Genomic DNA, 19,552 nt, shown 5'->3' with positions numbered 1-19,552 from the left:
TTTAAGGAAGCATCTCAAGATTCATCCCTCCATGTTGCATCAGACTGCTAATTCTTAAAACTCTCATCAACTGTCAAAATAAGATTAGTGCCTTGTAGTGTTTTCTATTATAAATTAGAACTTGGTTTCAGTGTTTATTTTATCTCCACTCAATGTAAAGGGAAAAAAAAAAAAAACATGTTTGTGGTTTCATAACAAAACTGACCTCTGTTAACTGACTGAGTTTGAGCCAAATAATTTTTTTACTTTCTTTAAATGCTGATGCTAATGTTCAGTGATAATTGAGAACATGTCAGAACGATTAACACCTCTAACGCACTTCCAAGTCAACATCAGTGTCATTTCTAAATCATTTTTTATCATCACCAACTTCATGCTTCGATTTGCTTCGAGAGAATGTGACAGAGTAACTAAATTTTTATGAATTTATTATTGACAGCAAAACACCTTTATTTTCTTAACTGCAGCACAGTTAATGAAATCTTGCAGTTTCTTTCCTTGATCTGTAAATATTTCATCTGTTTTGCTGCTTCTGAATCAAATGAGTTTGTCCTTTGTTGCTTATAAAAAAAAGTGTCATTCAAAGCTTGGTGAAGTAAGTACAGCAGGCTAGTAAGTGAATGGACTTGGAATACCTGTCAGTGTTTGCGCCTCTCTTTCTCTCTTGCTTCCCTGCTTTCTCTCTCTCTCTCTCTCTCTCTCTCTCTCTCTCTCTCTCTCTCTCTCTCTCTCTCTCTCTCTCTCTCTCTCTCTCTCTCTCTCTCTCTCTCTCTCTCTCTCTCTCTCTCTCTCTCTCTCTCTCTCTCTCTCTCTCTCTCTCTCTCTCTCTCTCTCTCTCTCCCTCCCTCATTTGCTGTATAAGTCTGTGATATCTGAACCGTGCCCGGCTCTCATGTCTATGAAACTCCCCAGTCTTTGTTTGGGGAATATAATTCCCATTTGGGCCTCCCCTCATCGACACAGAATGAGGAGCGTTCGGGGGAGGGGGGCAAAATGTGTGTGTGTGTGTGTGTGTGTGTATTTATGGCTTTAGGGTGGATGGGGGGGATTCCAAAAAACACAAATCAACAATATAGAACTGATGAAAATGCAAATAAACTTTGAAAAGCATCCGCGCACACAGGCACCTCATTGGTTGCCCACTTGTTGTGCAGCTCAAGATGCCAAAAAAAAAAAAGAGAGATTCATGCTCCTGTTCTGCACAGCTTAAAAAATTAAAGCCCTGGCCGAGGTGGGGGGCTCTGTGTGTGTGTGTGTGTGTGTGTGTGTGTGTGTGTGTGTGTGTGTGTGTGTGTGTGTGTGTGAGGGATTCGGATCCTGATCCTGTCATTATAGGCAGCACTGCAGGCTGGAGTCATCGCTAGAGCACAGGGCTATGTGCGTGCATGTGTGTGTGTGTGTGTGTGTGCACTTTTTTTCTCCCATAATGCAGTGTGATAAGGATTGGCCTACATGGGGCTGAGAGAGTGGCGTCTGATGAAGGCTTGATTAGTGTGTTATCTACTCCTGAGCTGCTCCTGATGAAAGCTACTGACGGGAGAATGGCTGGGAAAACAGCAGACAGCTCCATCAAATGGCAGCTATGTTATGACATGACAGCCAGGACCTGGTGGATGGTAAGTTTGGTGCTTTTTGGAGCTTTTTTTTCTTCACTTTTTTTCCACCAATTTTTGAGTGACGTAACTCCTCCTTCAGTGCGATTCATAGCGTGTCTTGAAAAGGTTTTGCACGAGCGGTTGTTTGAATTTGAATTATATGTTTTATCATTTGAAAAAGTTTACTGAGATATTTACAGAAGTAGGCTATTTACAGAAACTTTTGGTGATTCGTGTAAAAGAGTCTTCTAATGTGTTGATATTGACTAAAGCGTGTGTTGTATAGAGATGTCACTGGTGTCACGTGAGGTCAGGAGCCTGCGCTTGACTGTCAGGAGGTCAAGGTTTTTTTTTATTCTGTTTGTATACTCCGAACTATACTATGCTAGGTCATAGCTTACATTTAATTACGTTTAAAGTGTCCTACCCCAATTCTCTCTGTTTAGGGGATTTTGAGAGTTTGTCAGCGATGATCAGGGACCCCTTCAGATGAAAATTAAGTTTTAAAGTGTTATAAGAAATCAATTATTCTGGATGATGTTTCTTGTAGTCGCTGCTCCGTTGATATTTCTGATAGTGACTTTCTTCCCTGGTTTTGGTCATGCCGTTTATGAACTCTGTCGCTCAAGATGTGGTTTTGCTCTAAACTTGTTGACATTTTTCTCTCTGTTTGTCTATATTTCCTCCTGGCAGACAAAAGCCTCTTGTTTGAGCGTCACTTTCAATGAAGCTACAGCTACTGCTGGTTCTCATTCCGCTATGACTGTTAATTTTGCATACTTTTTTTCTTCTGTCAGCTGTCTTGTGAGTTAACAATTTATCATTGTGTTGTTTCATTGGACAGTGACAATTATTAGGGTTTAAAGGGATGCCTCTAAGCCACTGTTTTAGATATTTCATTACTACAAAAATGTTTAGAAATGAATCATCTTTTTTTGCTCCAGACAAAGTCAGAAATTTAGTGGTAATGTACTTTACTCATTTGGACACAATTGTGTCAGTAATACACTTTCAAACATACACTTTTGTATTTTCAGTTATGAAGTCATTCATTTTTGTGTAAACCTGTGGATCCTGTCTGCGCCATTAAAAGTCAACCCGGCTACTCACAGAAAAAATGAAATAACAAATAAAACAAATAAATATTAAATTGTATAATTAGTATACATAATTTAAAGTTACATTCTTTTTTATGTTGGCTATTTGTTGAAGGGCAACTGCAATAACCATCGTTCTGTGCTTTTCACAAAAGTTAACTTTGTCTGTTCTGGTTGAAGATATGTTAGGGTTAGGGTTACACACTCATTAATGTAATGTTTTATTATACTTTTTTTAAGTCTTAATTTTTATATTATGCAGATTTTTAAAAAATACTTTTACTGAAAATTATTAAATAAAAAGGCAGCAATTAATTTAGTAGCAGACACAAGGAAGGGACTACCTTTATGTTTAATCATTTTCAGGACAAATGTTACAGTATACATGAATGTTATACAGTAGATATGTGTACATTAATAAGAAATTAAAAGATGTTGTGTGTTTACCACTGAATATGCTCTCTATTTATGGAAAATAATTAAACCAGACACACATTCTCCTTTGCTTTAGTTTCATTTTGACAGATGGGATGTTTTCATCCTTCCCAACCAATGTCCAATGGAATATCTGAGTTTAATCAAGAATTTGGAACATAGCACATACAGTATCAAAATATTTTTCATAATGGCAAAAAAAGAAAAAGAAAAATGTGGCACAACAAATTCATATAAAACACCTTGGATCTGGCATGGACTCACCTGCAGATGGACATAAGCATCTAAACAAGGACAGGGTCCAGACATGGTTCAGTTTAAAATGCTAACCACTAAGAAACTGGTGCAAAATGTCAGCACTGTCACAGATGCTGGGGTGAGCTACGCAGAGAGGAAAGCAGCATTTATCACTAATCCCTGTGGCCAACAGTTGTTCATTAAGGTATACACTACGGCCCCCCTTTTTTTGTTTATTGAGGGTCTTTTTTCCTGCAAGAGTCTCTCTGTCTGGCTTGCTTTGTGCAGCTGGGAGACTGATGTCAGTCTGCATGCAGCCTCCCAGCAATCTGGCCTTCAGACGATACTCCTGCTCTCCTGCCGAATGTGGGTCGAAGATTAGCATAATACCAACTAATCGTGAATAACATTAGCATTGAGTAAGGCAGTAATTAAAAGGATTAGCACTAGGGGAAGAAATAAATGAGGAAATTCTATGACAACTGTGTTTATGATATTGATTGGATGACCACTGGGATCTGATGCTCTGGACTGTTGGTCAGATGATGAGAACACGCTTATAATGGGCAGACAAAGTAGCGCTGCTTATTTTAGAACTTGTACTTGATTAACTAATGATTGTCTGTTTTATGCCAGGTGTGGTGACTGTATTCTGTGAATGTCTAAATACGTACTAATTAAATGTATGTACATAAACAAGTTTTTGGTAAAGAACTTTGAGATGCTTAGCATTTAACTCTTCAATGACCAGCATGTAAACTGATCACAACATGGGATTAGTGTCAGCTGACATATGATAGTAGTGATGTGGCACTTTTAGATGGGTCACCTTGGTACATTTGATTTAGACTCAAATCCCCACACTGATCTATCTAGTAAATGGTATTGTTTGTCTGGAAGCTAAACTCTCTCCATAATCACAGTGTTAATTATTCCAGATGTTGGGCACACCTCAGGTTTGTTTGATCATTATCATAGGGATCAAGCTCAACTTCTTCTAAATGCACTGTAAAAACTAAAGGAGCCTCAAGTATCCTGTTGGATACTCAAGGAACTTCAAAATGTAATTTTGGTGCCTCAAAGCTCTTTTTCCTATAGTAGGGTTACTGGAGGAGCATTGACAATCTTTGAGGTTCTTGCTGGAACTTATGGGATCCTTTAAGCACTTTGTATTTACTTCAGAGGTTCTGGAGTCACCTTTTCATTACCATGAGACCTTGAAGTGCTTTGGGGGAAAATAGAGGAACTTAAATGCGATAAAAGGGTTATTGGAAGATCTTTTAACATTTAAGTGGTTCCTGGAAGATCTCTTATGTTAAAGCCAGCATCTGGAGGAACCCAATGGTTCAGTGAGGCCCGAATTAGATTATTATTCTATTATTATTATTATTATCCTATTATTATTATTATTATAGGCTACTTAAGTTTGATTCAGTATACATACCCAGGTGAAAAAGACGTACTATTAAATGTATTAAAAATGTACTTGAGTGTGTTTTTAGTAGACCTACAATACAAATATAGCCTACTTTAATGCATTTTTATTATTATTATTATTATAGGCAAGTTTGATTCAGTATACATACCCAGGTGAAAAAGATGTACTATTAAATGTATTAAAAATGTACTTGAGTGTGTTTTTAGTAGACCCACAATACAAATATACTTTAATGCATTTTTAATACATTTAACAGTAACTATAGTCTTTTTCACTTGGGTAGCTTACATATATTTAGTATAGGCCTATTTTATTAAGTCATTTAAACCTTAAACAACAACACTAAATAATAATAATATTATATGAAGAAGAAGAAGCAGGAGGAGAAAAGTATTATTCTGTCACGAAACTGCTGCTATTCCTCTGCTGTCGTCGCTTCAGTGATGCTCGCGCTGCTCGCGCGCAACAAAGCTCAGCTGATCGTCATCAGAAAGTAACGGCTCCTCTCATCAAAGCTTCCGCCGTTTGTTCGGCTCTCCATTACAAGGTTTGTAAACTCGCCAAATAAATATAAATACAGAGTCTATTCACTATATATTTAAACACACATATATATAAACTAAATTTATTATACATTACTACGTTTTTACAGTGTTTACCACTCGTTTATTGCACAGTATCTGGTATGAAGGTTTTAGCCGCGATGCTAACTACGTTGATCTAACGTTAATGAACAAATGGAAATGATTGACTTATTGTCTTAGATTGATTTAGTCATTCAATTCAACATATTTTGTACAACTGTGTCTTCAAATTGCTGATATACCCTAACTAATTTAGAAAATTCTCTGATTCTTGGCGTTTGTTATGAATAACAAAAACAGGTTATAGTTTGCTCTGTTTTTGTTTAGCCTAACGTTAACTTTACTTACTACAGGTGCCCTCATTCTCTCTCCATTTACTGGTCAATAAATATTATGTTGTGAATAATCAGCTTTGTTCTTTTGTTTCCCCAGAACAACCATTACATTTCTAAAATAATCTGAACATTTCAGTGGCAACATTGAATTACAGTAAGTTACCTGCACCACATGCAAGTACTTTATTACTATGAACTTTCTCTGTGTGAAATTGTATTGTTTGACTGTGTACTTGTGTTTTTTAATCAGTTACTCTCTGAAAATCTTTTCTCATGATCTCAAATCTCATTCATGTTACTCAGAAAAATAATATCACAGGTTTGATTCACAAAAAATGCAATAGACATTTTAACTCTGAATTATAACTTCAAGTTTAGTCTTTTTCGACAAAAAAATAAATAAATATGAAAAAGCAATTAGGCTTCAGAAGACTTGCAACACAACCCATAACACATGAGTTGTGAACTCATTGATTATTTTTAGGATCTTTTCTGGGACATTTTTGGAGCTTAACCATTTTTACATAAATTGTTGCATTGAATTGAACTAGACAAGTGTGCATAAGAATGGTTTCATGAATGATTTACAAATTTTTTTTCTGCTTGTGTTTCATGCAGTGTCAGCGATCGGTGACTGGGGTTGCATTATGCCTGAGATCTGCTTTTGGGTTCCACAGACAGAAAGTCAAACAGGTTTGGAACGTCACAAGGCTGAGGAAATTATTTAAATTTCACAACTATCACTTTAATAACATTACTAACAGTAAATTTTGTACTTTGCAGGGATCTCGGAAAGCTGAAATACAAGTTTGATCAAGAATAAAAATCCTCCTGTAGACCTGAAAATCATTGAAGTGCCTGGACCATCCACCAGAAAAGAGGAAAAACAAACGGAAAACGATGCTGTACCTTTTCACTTTTCTAACTCGTTAAGTACCTCACACCAACTTGGTCCCATAGTCAGGGCCGGTTCTAGACATTTGGAGGCCCTAGGCAAAATTCATGTTGGAGGCCCCCCACCCCCAATAAAAAACACTTGAAACAAATATGATTCCTAACCTTTTTATTTATACAACATTTAATTTTAAATTTAGTATATTTTTACTTACACAGTACATAAGTTTGGACAAATTACTATTTTTAATGTTTTTGAAAGAAGTCTCTTATGCTCATCAAGCCTGGATTTATTTGATCAAAAATACAGAAAAATAATATAGTGAAATATTATTACAATTTAAAATAATGGTTTTCTATTTTACTATACTTTAAAATATATTTCTGCGATTCAAAGCTGAATTTAGTGTCACGTGATCCTTTAGAAAACTTTATAATATTCTGATTTATTATCAAATGTTAGAAATGGTGCTTAATTTTTATTTTATAACATGTGATACTTTTTTCAGGATTTTTTGATTATTAAAAAGTTGTTTTAAAAAAGTTTTCACTATCACTTTTATATATTTAACACATCCTCGCTGAATATTCCTGTTTTTTTCTGTATTTTGATCAAATAAATGCAGGCTTGTAGAGCATAATAAGAAACTTCTTTCAAAAACATTAAAGATAGTAATGGGTCCAGACTTTTTACTGGTAGCTACTACATCAAAATTTATCTAAGGTAATCTCTTTTTTGTTTAATGAAGATGTTATTGTTCTTGTTGTTATTTTTAGCTGTTTTATTCAGTTTATTCACAGTTCCAGAATCCCACTTCAGTAGATGAACATGAACCTGCTTTTATAATTGTTTTCATAGCTGCGTTATGGGCAGGATTTTTCCCTCCCATTTAATCAATATCTGCAGATATTGTCATATTATTAATATCAGTAATATGATATTATGTATTGCATTGCTACCTTAAATATGCTATACACAAATCAAGTGGAAGAGAAAGATACGATCGCTACTGAGCAGGAAAAAAATTCTAATCTAATATTCGTATAGGCTATGATGTCAGGGTATTATCTAATCATCAGCATCAGAATATAGAAGATAGACCCATAGATATGAGATCCTTTATTTGAAACATTTAAAAATGTTGCAGTGTGTTGGTTTTTTTAACTTTGAATACAAACGTCTTGTCTTTTACTTTTGTAGCTTTTTACTAGTCAGCTCCCAACGCGATGTTATTCGTTGTACGCGCAAATTCAAAGCGTCGCGTCTGGGCACGTTAGACGCTCGCGCTCTTTTAAACTCGTAGACTAGACAAACAAAGCGGTGAATGATTTTTCCAGAAATACGCTGATCTACAGTAGCCCACACGTTTATATTTAAAATACATTGCAATCACTCCAAAATCGATGACCTGCATTTCGAGCTGTGCTTCTTTGCGTGCCTATTTAGGCTTTTGCTTCGCACTCGTAGCACCTGATGGATGCGTTCGTTGACCGCCTCTGATCGCCGCTGACGTCCCCTCGGACTTAACTGGCTGGCGCCTCTATATATACAGTCATGGGCTGGCGTTAATGTGACGTAATGTAACAGTCTATGGTTAAGATAAACATCGTCACTATTTTTAGTTAATTAATACATTTTGAAATAAATTGTAGATAGGACATTTGTACATTTTTTTTGTTTTTTTTTGTCCCTCTGTCTGGGCCCCATCCCGCCAATCGGGCCCTAGGCACGTGCCTAGTTTGCCTTTGCGTTAATCCGGCTCTGCCCATAGTGACATTTTTGACCACAAACGAAATTGCTGATCGTGTGAATTCATATTGAAATGACTGAATTCACCAGTGAACATTCACAGAACAACAGATAATTTTACTGCACCTTAACTCTGTTTCGGGTCGAAGCCTCTACTTCTACTTCCTCTATCTTGTTTCATGAGAATACTCAACAACCATTTATGAACACTGTTGATTCAAGTCACACATTTAAGCTTTTCAAAAGCCATATTGTACATTACAGTCTCCAGTCTAACGGCATCCCAGACTTCAACATTTTATGATTCAAAATAGCTGAATAACCAACCATCTGAGATTTCAGTATAGAGATAAAGGTTTCAGCACAATTAGTGTATATTAGCACTGTTGTTTGTTTTTGGCATCTGATAAAGCTTTTGGACTTGGAAACAGTGATGTCAGACTAACCATCGGACTGAAACACAAATGTTTTAAAGTTAAGTATGATGGACATTTTTAATTAGTTCAAATGTAATTTTTTTACATTGATTTATTTAGTGGAACATATGTGTTTCCATGCATTTTGTTGAGATGTCTTTTCTTGTTTATCTATTGTATATACATGGTTGATTATTCATATTGCTTATGTATTATACTAATTTTTTGTGTATTCATTGATATTAAGCTATAGTTAGCTTTTTTCCCCATGTGCATGGAAGTGTATGTATAAAAATGAACATCAAATATGTAATAAACAATTCTTATTTTGTATTTGGTTCAATTTGTTTATTATAATATAAGTCAAAGGTAACCATAGTAACAACATGAAATTAAATATTTAAAAAAAAAATGAAATTTGGTTCCTGGAGGCACCCAAAGTGGTTCCACACAGTGCCTAATATAAGAGTTCCTCAGGAAACCTGTGTGGTTCCTCAGAGAACCGGCCCTTTTTAAAGGGTGCCTAGAGGATCTTCAGACGGTTCCGCCGGTGTGGCGAAGTGAAGAACCCCAAAAGGTTCCTCCAGGCACCTTTTATTTTTACAGTGTGCTTTCTGCAGACACTGTGTATTATTAGAGTAGCATGTTTAGAGTTTCTGCCACCATCATCTCACCATTTACCTCTAGTACCACTAGGACCACAATAAACAACCACTAAAGGTGCACTCAGAGTTTTATTCTCATAAAATGTTTTACACATAAAGCAACAAATAGTATTCTTAGAAAAATAAAATAAAATACTACTACAAGTAATAATAATTATTATTAGTATTACATTTAACAGTACAATTGGTTTCTTCATGTGTAAAACATTTAATGACAATTAATTATTATTAATAATAATATTCATAAAGTGCCTTCCCCAAGCTTAAGGATACTCACTACAGGGAAGAAAAAAGTTATATTTTATTTTGATAGTCCATTTTAGACATGGACACAAGTATCTAACAACTACATGTAAGTTAACTCTCATCAATTTGCAAATACATGTCAACTAATTCTCATTAGAGTATTAGTAGATTGTTAGTTTAGGGTTAGGGTAAGTAGAATAAGTTTAGAGTAGAATGTCTGTTGGAGGACCATCAAAATACTTTTTGGCAGTTTAAAAAGTGTTTTATATAGTTGTTATGGTCTCCAGGCACAGAGAGAGCAGGGTCTTGGATCTAGGTAAGCAATATTTATTTACAAAACTGAACTTCTACAATAATATAAAGCAAAGATCTCAATAATAAAAGAAATGTAGAGCACCATAACATAGACAATATCCGACATGTAACTGAACCCAACTGAGGGTATAAATACACAGGACTAAGGGGCTGTTTACATAACATCATTTTCAACTAAAAACGTAAATCTTTTTAAGCGTTTTGGCCATTGATTTACATGACAACAGTGTTTTGGGTACCTGAAAACGCAAACTTTTGAAAATTGGTTTCAAAGTGCAAATTAATGGTCTCCGTGTAAACTACAAAAACGTGAATCTCTGAAGACGATGACGTAATGCACATGCATATTACGTGATCAGTCTATAGTGTTTCATTGCCATGAAGCAGAATAAAGCGTTTTCAATGTGGAAATGCCGGATGGTCGAGGGAGCCCGGTGAAGCTATAAGGACGACGGTCCCAGGTGGAGCTGAGGGAGGGAGGAGCCAAGGTGGAGTTAAGTTAAGTTTTAAGTTTATTGTCCTTTCGGAAATTCTTTTGTGTCTTGTACCCTTCAGTCATCAGCAACACCAAATGACAAATAAAAACAAACATCAAAAATACAAAAGTACTTTACAAAATACAACCGGCATCAACAACATCCCTCTTGCAACAGCAAAATCACTGCCATAAATGTAAATTGACAACTGTGATATCACAATAATTTATTTAACAGAGCTATACTGGAGGATATAAAAGATCTTTGTGCACGGGCAGTCCAAAAAAACGGTACCCTATACCTTAAACCAGATGGTTGACTGGTTAATGGGCTGAGGTGGAGTGATGGGCTTGGTGGCCCAATATGGAGCCAGGGGATCCCCTTGCCAAGGCGGAGCTGGTGACTGGAAGACCTTGGGCGGATCTGAGTTGCTGATTGGAGTCAACTGAGGAAGAGTCAAGAGACAGATGGGAACCAGTGGAGGCAGGGCCGAGGAACTGGCTGTCTTGAGTAGAGGAGGCGGGAGAGGGAGGCTGAGTGCGACCATCAGAGACGCAGGACACTTTGAGCTGGGCGGGACCAATGGAGATGCAGGACACTTGGAGCTGGGCAGGACCAGCAGAAACTAGAAGACTAGAAGACACGAGGCGGATCCAAGTTACTGATTGGAGCCAACTGAGAAGGAGCCGAGGGACTGAAGGGAACCAGGGAGTGCCTCCGTCCTCCAGCACCCTGGCTCCACCTTGGCAGCTCTTCACCGAGGCCTCGCCTAGGCCTCCAGGACAAGGAACTGGCTGTCTTGAGTAGGGTTGGGTATCGAGAACCGGTTCTAATTTAGAACCGGATTCAAAATTCCAAAACCGGGGATTCGATAAGACACATTTTGATTCCTCTTATCAATTGCTTTGTGTGCATTTTAATATGACTTTAAATCATTAAAGAGCAAAAAGATCCGCACGCTGTTTTCTTTGCTGCACACACATTCAAAACATGGGCACAGAAAGTTATTTTAATGTGATTTTAAATTATTTAAGCGCAAGAAGACCTGCATGCTGTTTTCTGTGCTGCACACAAAAAATCACGTAGTTTTCCAGGGGACAGCCATCTTGAGATGAGATCATGATCTCTGTGAATCCATGATTATAGTTAGAATATAGTTTTTACCTGATCTCTGATCAAGTTTTATACATTTGTAGATGTTTTAATGAGACGTTTGTATAATTAAAAAGAATAATAGTAGTTAATAGTCTCTTACTGGCCTGTTTAGCTGAGCCATCCATAGAAAAAAAAATTTGCAAAAAAAAACAAGCCCTGGAAATTGCTAAAAGACCACATATACAGACACTTAATATTTATTGATATTAGATGATTAGTTAATTGCATTTGGTAGATTATACTTTCAATAAAACATTTGCAGTGGATGTATAAAAACTGTTTTTATGCATGTTTGGCCTGAGTTTTTGTTGCATTTAAGTTGTTGCAGTTTCGACCAGCAGGCATCACCAGCATGTGGTGTTTAGAATGCTTTGAAACAGTGAATAATTTTGCAAAGCAATTGGTTCAATTCATTAGAAGCTTTGAAACGATTTGTTTCTCTCATCACTATATGGTATGCAAGCATAGAGAGAGCAGAGGCTTGGGTCCCAATAATATAAAGCAAAGATCTCAAGAAGAACACTAATATAGAGCACCATAAAATAGACAACAACCGACAAGTAACTAAACTCAACAGGAGGTATAAATAGAGATGGTCTCATTACTGGGAGATACAAGGGTTTGTGGCTCTACCATTAGAGAGAGCATAACAGCTAACTTGGATCATGTGTGCTTTGAAAACCAAACACATTACAGTCTTGACGTATTTGAATTTCATTCAGAGTTGTGTGATAGTCGATCCCATAGAAATGAATGAGACTCTCCTCCATTGACATCCATTAAAAAAACGGCCTCTGGTCTCCTTTCCTGCATACCATATCGTTAGCAGGCGTTATACGTTTTTTTTTTCTAACCTTGCAGGTTTGCCTTTAATTGGCTTTGGTATAAATACAGGACTCACATTTGAAACTAAAAATGTAAAAATTTTAATCATTTTGGACGTTCATTTATACGACAGCGTTTTGGGTGCCTGAAAACGAAAACTTTTGTAAACGATTTTCAAAGTGCAAGTTTTTGAAAACGGTCTCCGTGTAAACAAAAACATGAATCTCTGAAAATGATGACGTATAGGGTTACTTGTTTACAATCTGTAGGATTTCATCGCCATCTAATGTCCTGGCAGCAGAATACAGCATTTTTAGTCATTTTTGCAGATCCATCTGAATGAGGATCGTTTTGACCATGGTTTGACAATGGTTTGACAATGGTCTGTATGTGGAAAACTCAAAGAAAAAACTTCTCCGTTTTAGGCATATTGTTGCTGTGTAAACATACCCTAAATGAGTGTATTAACGAGGGACAGGTGAACACAATAGGTTACTATGGTAACAAACAAGCACACAATAGGGCACTAAGGGTACAGCCATTTGTAGTGGTGTCCAAAACCATATTGGACGTTATTGAGTGCACTCATTCAATCCCACAATGCACCGCAAAAATGAGTGTACAACCGATGTACACTCAATGGCTAGAGAATACCTATAAAGCACTGTGAGGGTTGTGCCGAACGAATTCCTGCATCTCGCAAGAAGATGGCGCCCCCAACTGTATCATCTATATATACAAAAATATTTAAGTAGTTTAAAAGTGTGGGGACACTGACTCAATTACATAATTCGCAGTGCTTCATGGGAGTGGGCAGGTGCTAAAAGTTATTTTGGCACAGTTCGCTTGTTGTTTGTCTTATTGGTGGAGATTTCTTTGCAGCATCCTGGGTAATAGTTTCCCACTAGGACTTCCACTGTTAAATACGATTACTGATGGGTTCGGCTAAAGCATATTTCATTGATTAACAAACTCATAGCTCACAGTAGGCCTGTCTTTAATGGTTTGTAAGTTATCTTTTATTAAATCAATTCCCTTAGAAAATTAATGGGATTTTTACTTCCGGAACTCAACTGTTGCCATTGACAATCGCCATCCTGTGGCCTCATGGGATAGTAAAGTGTCTATTGGATGTGCACTTTAGAATCTTGTCAGAAGTAGAAAGTCATCTGGGTATTTTTCACTTACTGTTTTATGAATTCTGTGAATTTGGACATCCTTCTCTTTTTACATACTGTTTTTCTTCTACTATATACTAAGTACGCATATTCAGAATGCAACCAGATGATACCTTTAAGACTGTTAAGAAAAGGAGATCATACTTTCAGTCCTTTGGGAACACTGGGCAAGTGAATAAGGTACTCTCACATGTAGAGCATGTACACGTGGGGACTATTTTTAAAAAGCTTTGAAAAGGCTTATATGGATATGCACTATCAGTTAACTTATCTTTTAGAGATCAGATGTGGAGCATTTTGAAGAGAATGATCGACCAGGGGTTCTTTAACTGCTACAGCGATGTGTAGTCATGCCTGACAAATATCTGCTTAGGGCAATTAGGAAACAAAAGGCCTCTTTGTTCTAAACAGGGTTGGGGGGGTCGATGAGGGGACGTTAAGAAAGAAAGAAGGCTTGAGAGAGGAAAAAGAGAAGCGTCAAGGTATGGGCCAGAACTGCTGCATAGAGGAATGGTGTATAGATGTAACTTGACCACTTATATTAACTGATCTCAGAGCATAAATTAAGATCATGAATTAAGGTCATCAATAATAAGTGTTTAGTAAAGGCTTTTAAGAGTTTTAAGAGTTTAATGTTAATTCTGTCAGGACCTCTATCGTCAAATGCGATTGACAATTAGCATATGGTTTGGGATTGGTGGTATGGTTCCATTCTGGGCGAGAACTTCCTGCACATCCATGCAGCCTATAGGATAAGAGCAGGGAGAGCAGCAATAACCCCCCTTAGGGTAAACAGAACCAACATGAATGTATTGCAGATATCATTAATTCAAGATTTTAAAGTAAAACATAATTCGAGAATTTATTCTGATTCGAGGGGAATCAGAATGCCAAATCCTGACTGATGAGAGGAGGAGCTGGGGATGGAGGAGGGTAATTAGCTCCTGAGAAATGCAATAGCTGCTGATAATACTGAAGGAGCTTATATGTATACAGTGATAGGCGTCGTATTCCTATAGGTAGACGTGGATCATCTGAGAGTCAGCTGATGCGAGTTTGACTAACGTGACCTGCCAGACGCTACGCTCCGTCAGATCAATTCACATTTATTTGTATAGCGCTTTTCACAATAGCTACAAATCGTTTCAAAGCAGCTTTACAGAAAATGCATGTCAACATTACAATTTAGAGTGATCTGTTATCAGAGGTGAGGTGACTGTGTCCAAGTAATGTACTTCAGCAAGGTACATATACAAAGCATGCAGTTAGCTAACAAGGTATTAAATTTAAGGCAGAAACAATGAGCTCATTGAAGTAATAAATTACATGTTGTCAACATAATGATTACAATATATAGAAATTTAGCATTGGTGCATGTTGATTTTGAGTTAAGACCTCGCAGGAGTTGGAGTCATCTACATCGTTCAGTTCTAGATCAGACAGGGTTTTTTTTTTTTTTTTTTTTTTTTACTCATTAAGATGAAAGACCAACAAAAAATATTTTAGAAAAAGTCACTAATTCATTCAATTCACGCTTGCTTTCAAACCTAAATGCCATTCTGAGACCTGAGGATATATAATGATTATATTATTTATTGTTTATACCTGCAGCATTTTCTTGAGAAGAGTCATGCCAACATAATCTACAAGTATTAAAACTCTAGACAGGGCTACTGTTAATATATATATATATATATATATATATATATATATATATATATACAGCGGGGGAAATACGTATTGAACACGTCATCATTTTTCTCAGTAAATATGGACAACTCTTCTGATTATTCTTTTCACTCCTCTATCAGAAATCTTGCGAGGAGCACTGGTCGAGGCAAATTTATGGTGAAATGATTGTCTTTCCACTTCCGTATTATGGCCCCCAAAGTGCTCACTGGACCATTCAGAAGCTTAGAATGGCGCCTATAACCAATGCCATCATGTTTTGCAACAATTAGGTTGCGAAGGTCTTGAGACAGCTCTTTGCTTTTACCCATCATGAGCAGAGCCGGATTAACGCAAAGGCAAACTAGGCACGTGCCTAGGGCCCGATTGGCGGGATGGGGCCCAGACAGAGGGACAAAAAAATAAAAAATAAAAAATAAATAAATAAATGTACAAATGTCCTATCTACAATTTATTTCAAAATTTATTAATTAACTAAAAATAGTGACGATGTTTATCTTAACCATAGACTGTTACATTACGTCACATTAACGCCAGCCCATGACTGTACAAAAGTCTACATAGGCACGCAAAGAAGCACAGCTCGTAATGCAGGTCATCGATTTTGGAGTGATTGCAATGTATTTTAAATATAAACGTGTGGGCTACTGTAGATCAGCGTCATTTCTGGAAAAATCATTCACCGCTTTGTTAGTCTACGAGTTTAAAAGAGTGCGAGCGTCATTAACGTGCCCAGACGCGACGCTTTGAATTTGCGCGTACAATGAATAACATCGCGTTGGGAGCTGACTAGTAAAAAAGCTACAAAAGTAAAAGATAAGACGTTTGTATTCAAAGTTAAAAAACCAACACACTGCAACATTTTTAAATGTTTCAAATAAAGGATCTCATATCTATGGGTCTATCTTCTATATTCTGCTGATGATTAGATAATACCCTGACATCATAGCCTATACGAATATTAGTTTAGATTTTTTTCCCTGCTCAGTAGCGATCGTATCTTTCTCTTCCACTTGATTTGTGTATAGCATATTTAAGGTAGCAATGCAATATCTGCCCATAACGCAGCTATGAAAACAATTATAAAAGCACGTTTATGTTCATCTACTGAAGTGGTATTCTTCTGGAACTGTGAATAAACTGAATACACCAGCAAAATAACAACAAGAACAATAACATCTTCATTAAACAAAAAAGAGATTACTTTAGATAAAGTTTGATGTAGTAGGCTACCAGTAAAAAGTCTGGACCCATTACTATTTTTATTGTTTTTGAAAGAAGTTTCTTATTATGCTCTACAAGCCTGCATTTATTTGATCAAAAATACAGAAAAAAAAAAAACAGGAATATTCAGCGAGGATGTGTTAAATATATAAAAGTGATAGTGAAGACTTTTTTAAAACAACTTTTTAATAATCAAAAAATCCTGAAAAAAAGTATCACATGTTATAAAATAAATATTAAGCACCATTTCTAACATTTGATAATAAATCAGAATATTATAAAGTTTTCTGAAGGATCACGTGACACTAAATTCAGCTTTGCATCACAGAAATATATTTTAAAGTATAGTAAAATAGAAAACCATTATTTTAAATTGTAATAATATTTCACTATATTATTTTTCTGTATTTTTGATCAAATAAAATCCAGGCTTGATGAGCATAAGAGACTTCTTTCAAAAACATTAAAAATAGTAATTTGTCCAAACTTATGTACTGTGTAAGTAAAAATATACTAAATTTAAAATGAAATGTTGTATAAATAAAAAAGTTAGGAATCATATTTGTTTCAAGTGTTTTTTATTGGGGGTGGGGGGCCTCCAACATGAATTTTGCCTAGGGCCTCCAAATGTCTAGAACCGGCCCTGATCATGAGATGTGTCTTGTGTGACACCTTGGCAATGAGACCTTTTTGTAGGCCATCATTTGGGACTGAACCAGCTGTTATTAATTTCCACTGACAGGGGGCTGGATTGCTTTTTAATTACTGTAAGTTTTCAGCAGTTGTCTTGGCTTTCCATGCCTTTTTGCGCCTCCCTTTCTTCATGTGTTCAATACTTTTTCCCTGTGTCATTTCACATTATTACACATAACTTAATTTCTGAACTTATTTTTGTTTGTTTCTTTGTATGTATGGCTTACTTGGGTTGTTACCAACATCTGGTGAAAATTTCATGTCAATAGCACCTTTGGAAATATATTTACTGAGAAAAATGATGACGTGTTCAATACTTATTTCCCCCGCTGTATATATATATATATTTATTTTTCTCACAAAAAACTGAGGCTTTAAGTATTTCATGTTTATTAATCTTGCTGTAGTGCTTAACTCCATTTATATGCTTCAGTGCTCAACTATCCAGTGCCAACTGATAATAACATATTGAAATACACAAAGTCATATTATCTACAGACAGAAGAGTTAAACATTTTAACGTAAATGGACTGTCTGATGCCAACATGATACAACAATAGTCCAGTGTATTACAGTGGACGTTTAAACACCATAATTGTTATGGTAACTGATCGGATTTTCATCACCTCTACAGAGAATCTTACTTCTGTACTCTTAAAGTTTAATTGTACATCTTTGCTCTAATTTCTTGGAGTACTTATACAGTACTCGATATTGCACATGTCAAAATTATTGGTAGTCCTATCATTCATACTCTTTCACACAGGCTTTTAATGTGGTGTGATCACTAGAAAACAACTTTAGTCGTTATATTTGAGGCTGTTTGTGGAGGAAACCCTGTTTAGTGAAAATGAAAGATCAAAAATCAGACCGCGAAGCTTCTATAGTTGTGGCTAATGAAGATGCACATTATTACAGGAACATGTGTTCAGAGACCAGACAAAGGCCTGCAGGGATGCACATTTCATGCGACATAGGTGCATGCTTGTCCTGTCAATCAAGACCCATTGAAGTGAGGAGTGAGACAGATGCACATAGAGAGAGAAAGCAAGTACACAGCAGTTTTGCCTGACTCTTCTGTGGAGGCCTGCTGCTTCTTTCTCAAAGCTGAAGGATTTGCAATGCATGCATGGGTGTGTGTGTGTGTGTGTGTGTGTGTGAGTGAGTGTGAATGGAACGCAATGGTTTTGGCAGGATTCCATGTTTACTATATAAGCTTTCTCCTTGTTTATTTGAGTGTGCGTCTCATTGTTGCTCTTGTTCTTGGTTGCTGGTTTGTGGTGGCGAGGAATAAGGACAGTCTTTCATGGTTACAGGTGCATAAGAGCTCCCTCTGCATGTTTTTGAGTGTTTTTTTTTTTTTTTTTATTTAAGTGTGTGATATTTCTTTCAAGACTGATCACAAGGCAAAGAGAAAGGGAACAAGAAAACTAAACAATTAAATAAAAATGACATTGTAACAAAGGACATGTGCATGTTTCTTTAAATGCATGTCACTACATTTCAGTGAACGTGTAAAAGAAAAAAAGAAATTTAAATAATAATAATAATAATTAACAATACTTCGATTGGTTTGGGTAATTATTGATTCATTTTCACAGCATTTCTACTGAATTACATTATCTGGCCGTTTTAGTCTCTGCCATCTCAGTAACAGTCAGAAATAGCAGTGTATAGAATTACTACAGGTGCAGTAGTCTCAAACGAACACAGTAAGGTAATTAATCAGTCTTCATCTCTGCCAAGTTTTCCTTGATCCATTTGTAGGCAGTGGTTTATATACATAGTCGTTTGCTGCCCTCTGGTGCTTAAATCATCGGGTGCGTACAGATTAAAACTGCATTTACAGAAACATACTAAAACATATAGGTCAGGCAGATGTTGGTTATGCTTTTATGGTCCACTTTGCCATCACTGTGAAATGAAAAAGAAAAAAAAAAGATTATGAATGAACACGAATTATTTTAAACAAATAGAGTTGTAGGAATGTTACCAAGTCGAAGACAGTTGGCTACATGGTAGGCTGCTAGGCTATATAATGTCACATTTTAGGTGATTTACATAGATTTTTATTTAGCGTTTTCATGAACACATAATTTTGTCTCTCAAAAGAAAAGCCTAACTGCGTAAATATTTGCCGTGACCCGGATTCGAACCGGGGTTGCTGCGGCCACAACGCAGAGTACTAACCACTATACGATCACGGCACAGTACTGGTACGCCACTCGACCGGCAGTTCACTACCGCATCCTTGTGGGCTGAATCGAAACTGCGCTGTATATACACTTCCCAATATAACTTCTAT

At 36.5% G+C, this 19,552-nt stretch overlaps 1 protein-coding gene and 1 long non-coding RNA gene across 7 annotated transcripts in view; both read left to right on the top strand.

Annotated features, from left to right (window-relative positions):
- Positions 1-1,501: 1,501 nt before the first annotated feature.
- LOC308681956 (nuclear factor 1 B-type-like) overlaps positions 1,502-19,552 on the top strand; it is a 116,278-nt gene continuing 98,227 nt past the window's right edge. For all 6 annotated transcript variants that reach the window (XM_081351327.1, XM_081351321.1, XM_081351325.1 and 3 more), the window contains exon 1: positions 1,502-1,616. In XM_081351327.1, coding sequence (XP_081207453.1) covers positions 1,521-1,616 — 96 coding nt within the window. In that variant the 5' untranslated portion in view covers positions 1,502-1,520. The remainder of the gene's footprint in view (positions 1,617-19,552) is intronic.
- LOC308682025 lies at positions 5,744-6,590 on the top strand. Its single transcript, XR_014029097.1, has 3 exons — positions 5,744-5,875; positions 6,340-6,414; positions 6,505-6,590. It is a non-coding gene; the product is annotated as an uncharacterized lncRNA (long non-coding RNA).

Source organism: Scardinius erythrophthalmus (assembly GCF_964197995.2).
Source record: "Scardinius erythrophthalmus genome assembly, chromosome: 2".
NCBI classification, from domain to species: domain Eukaryota; kingdom Metazoa; phylum Chordata; class Actinopteri; order Cypriniformes; family Leuciscidae; genus Scardinius; species Scardinius erythrophthalmus.
The sequence above is the reverse complement of the archived record's forward strand: the minus strand, read 5'-3'. Positions and strand labels throughout refer to the sequence as shown.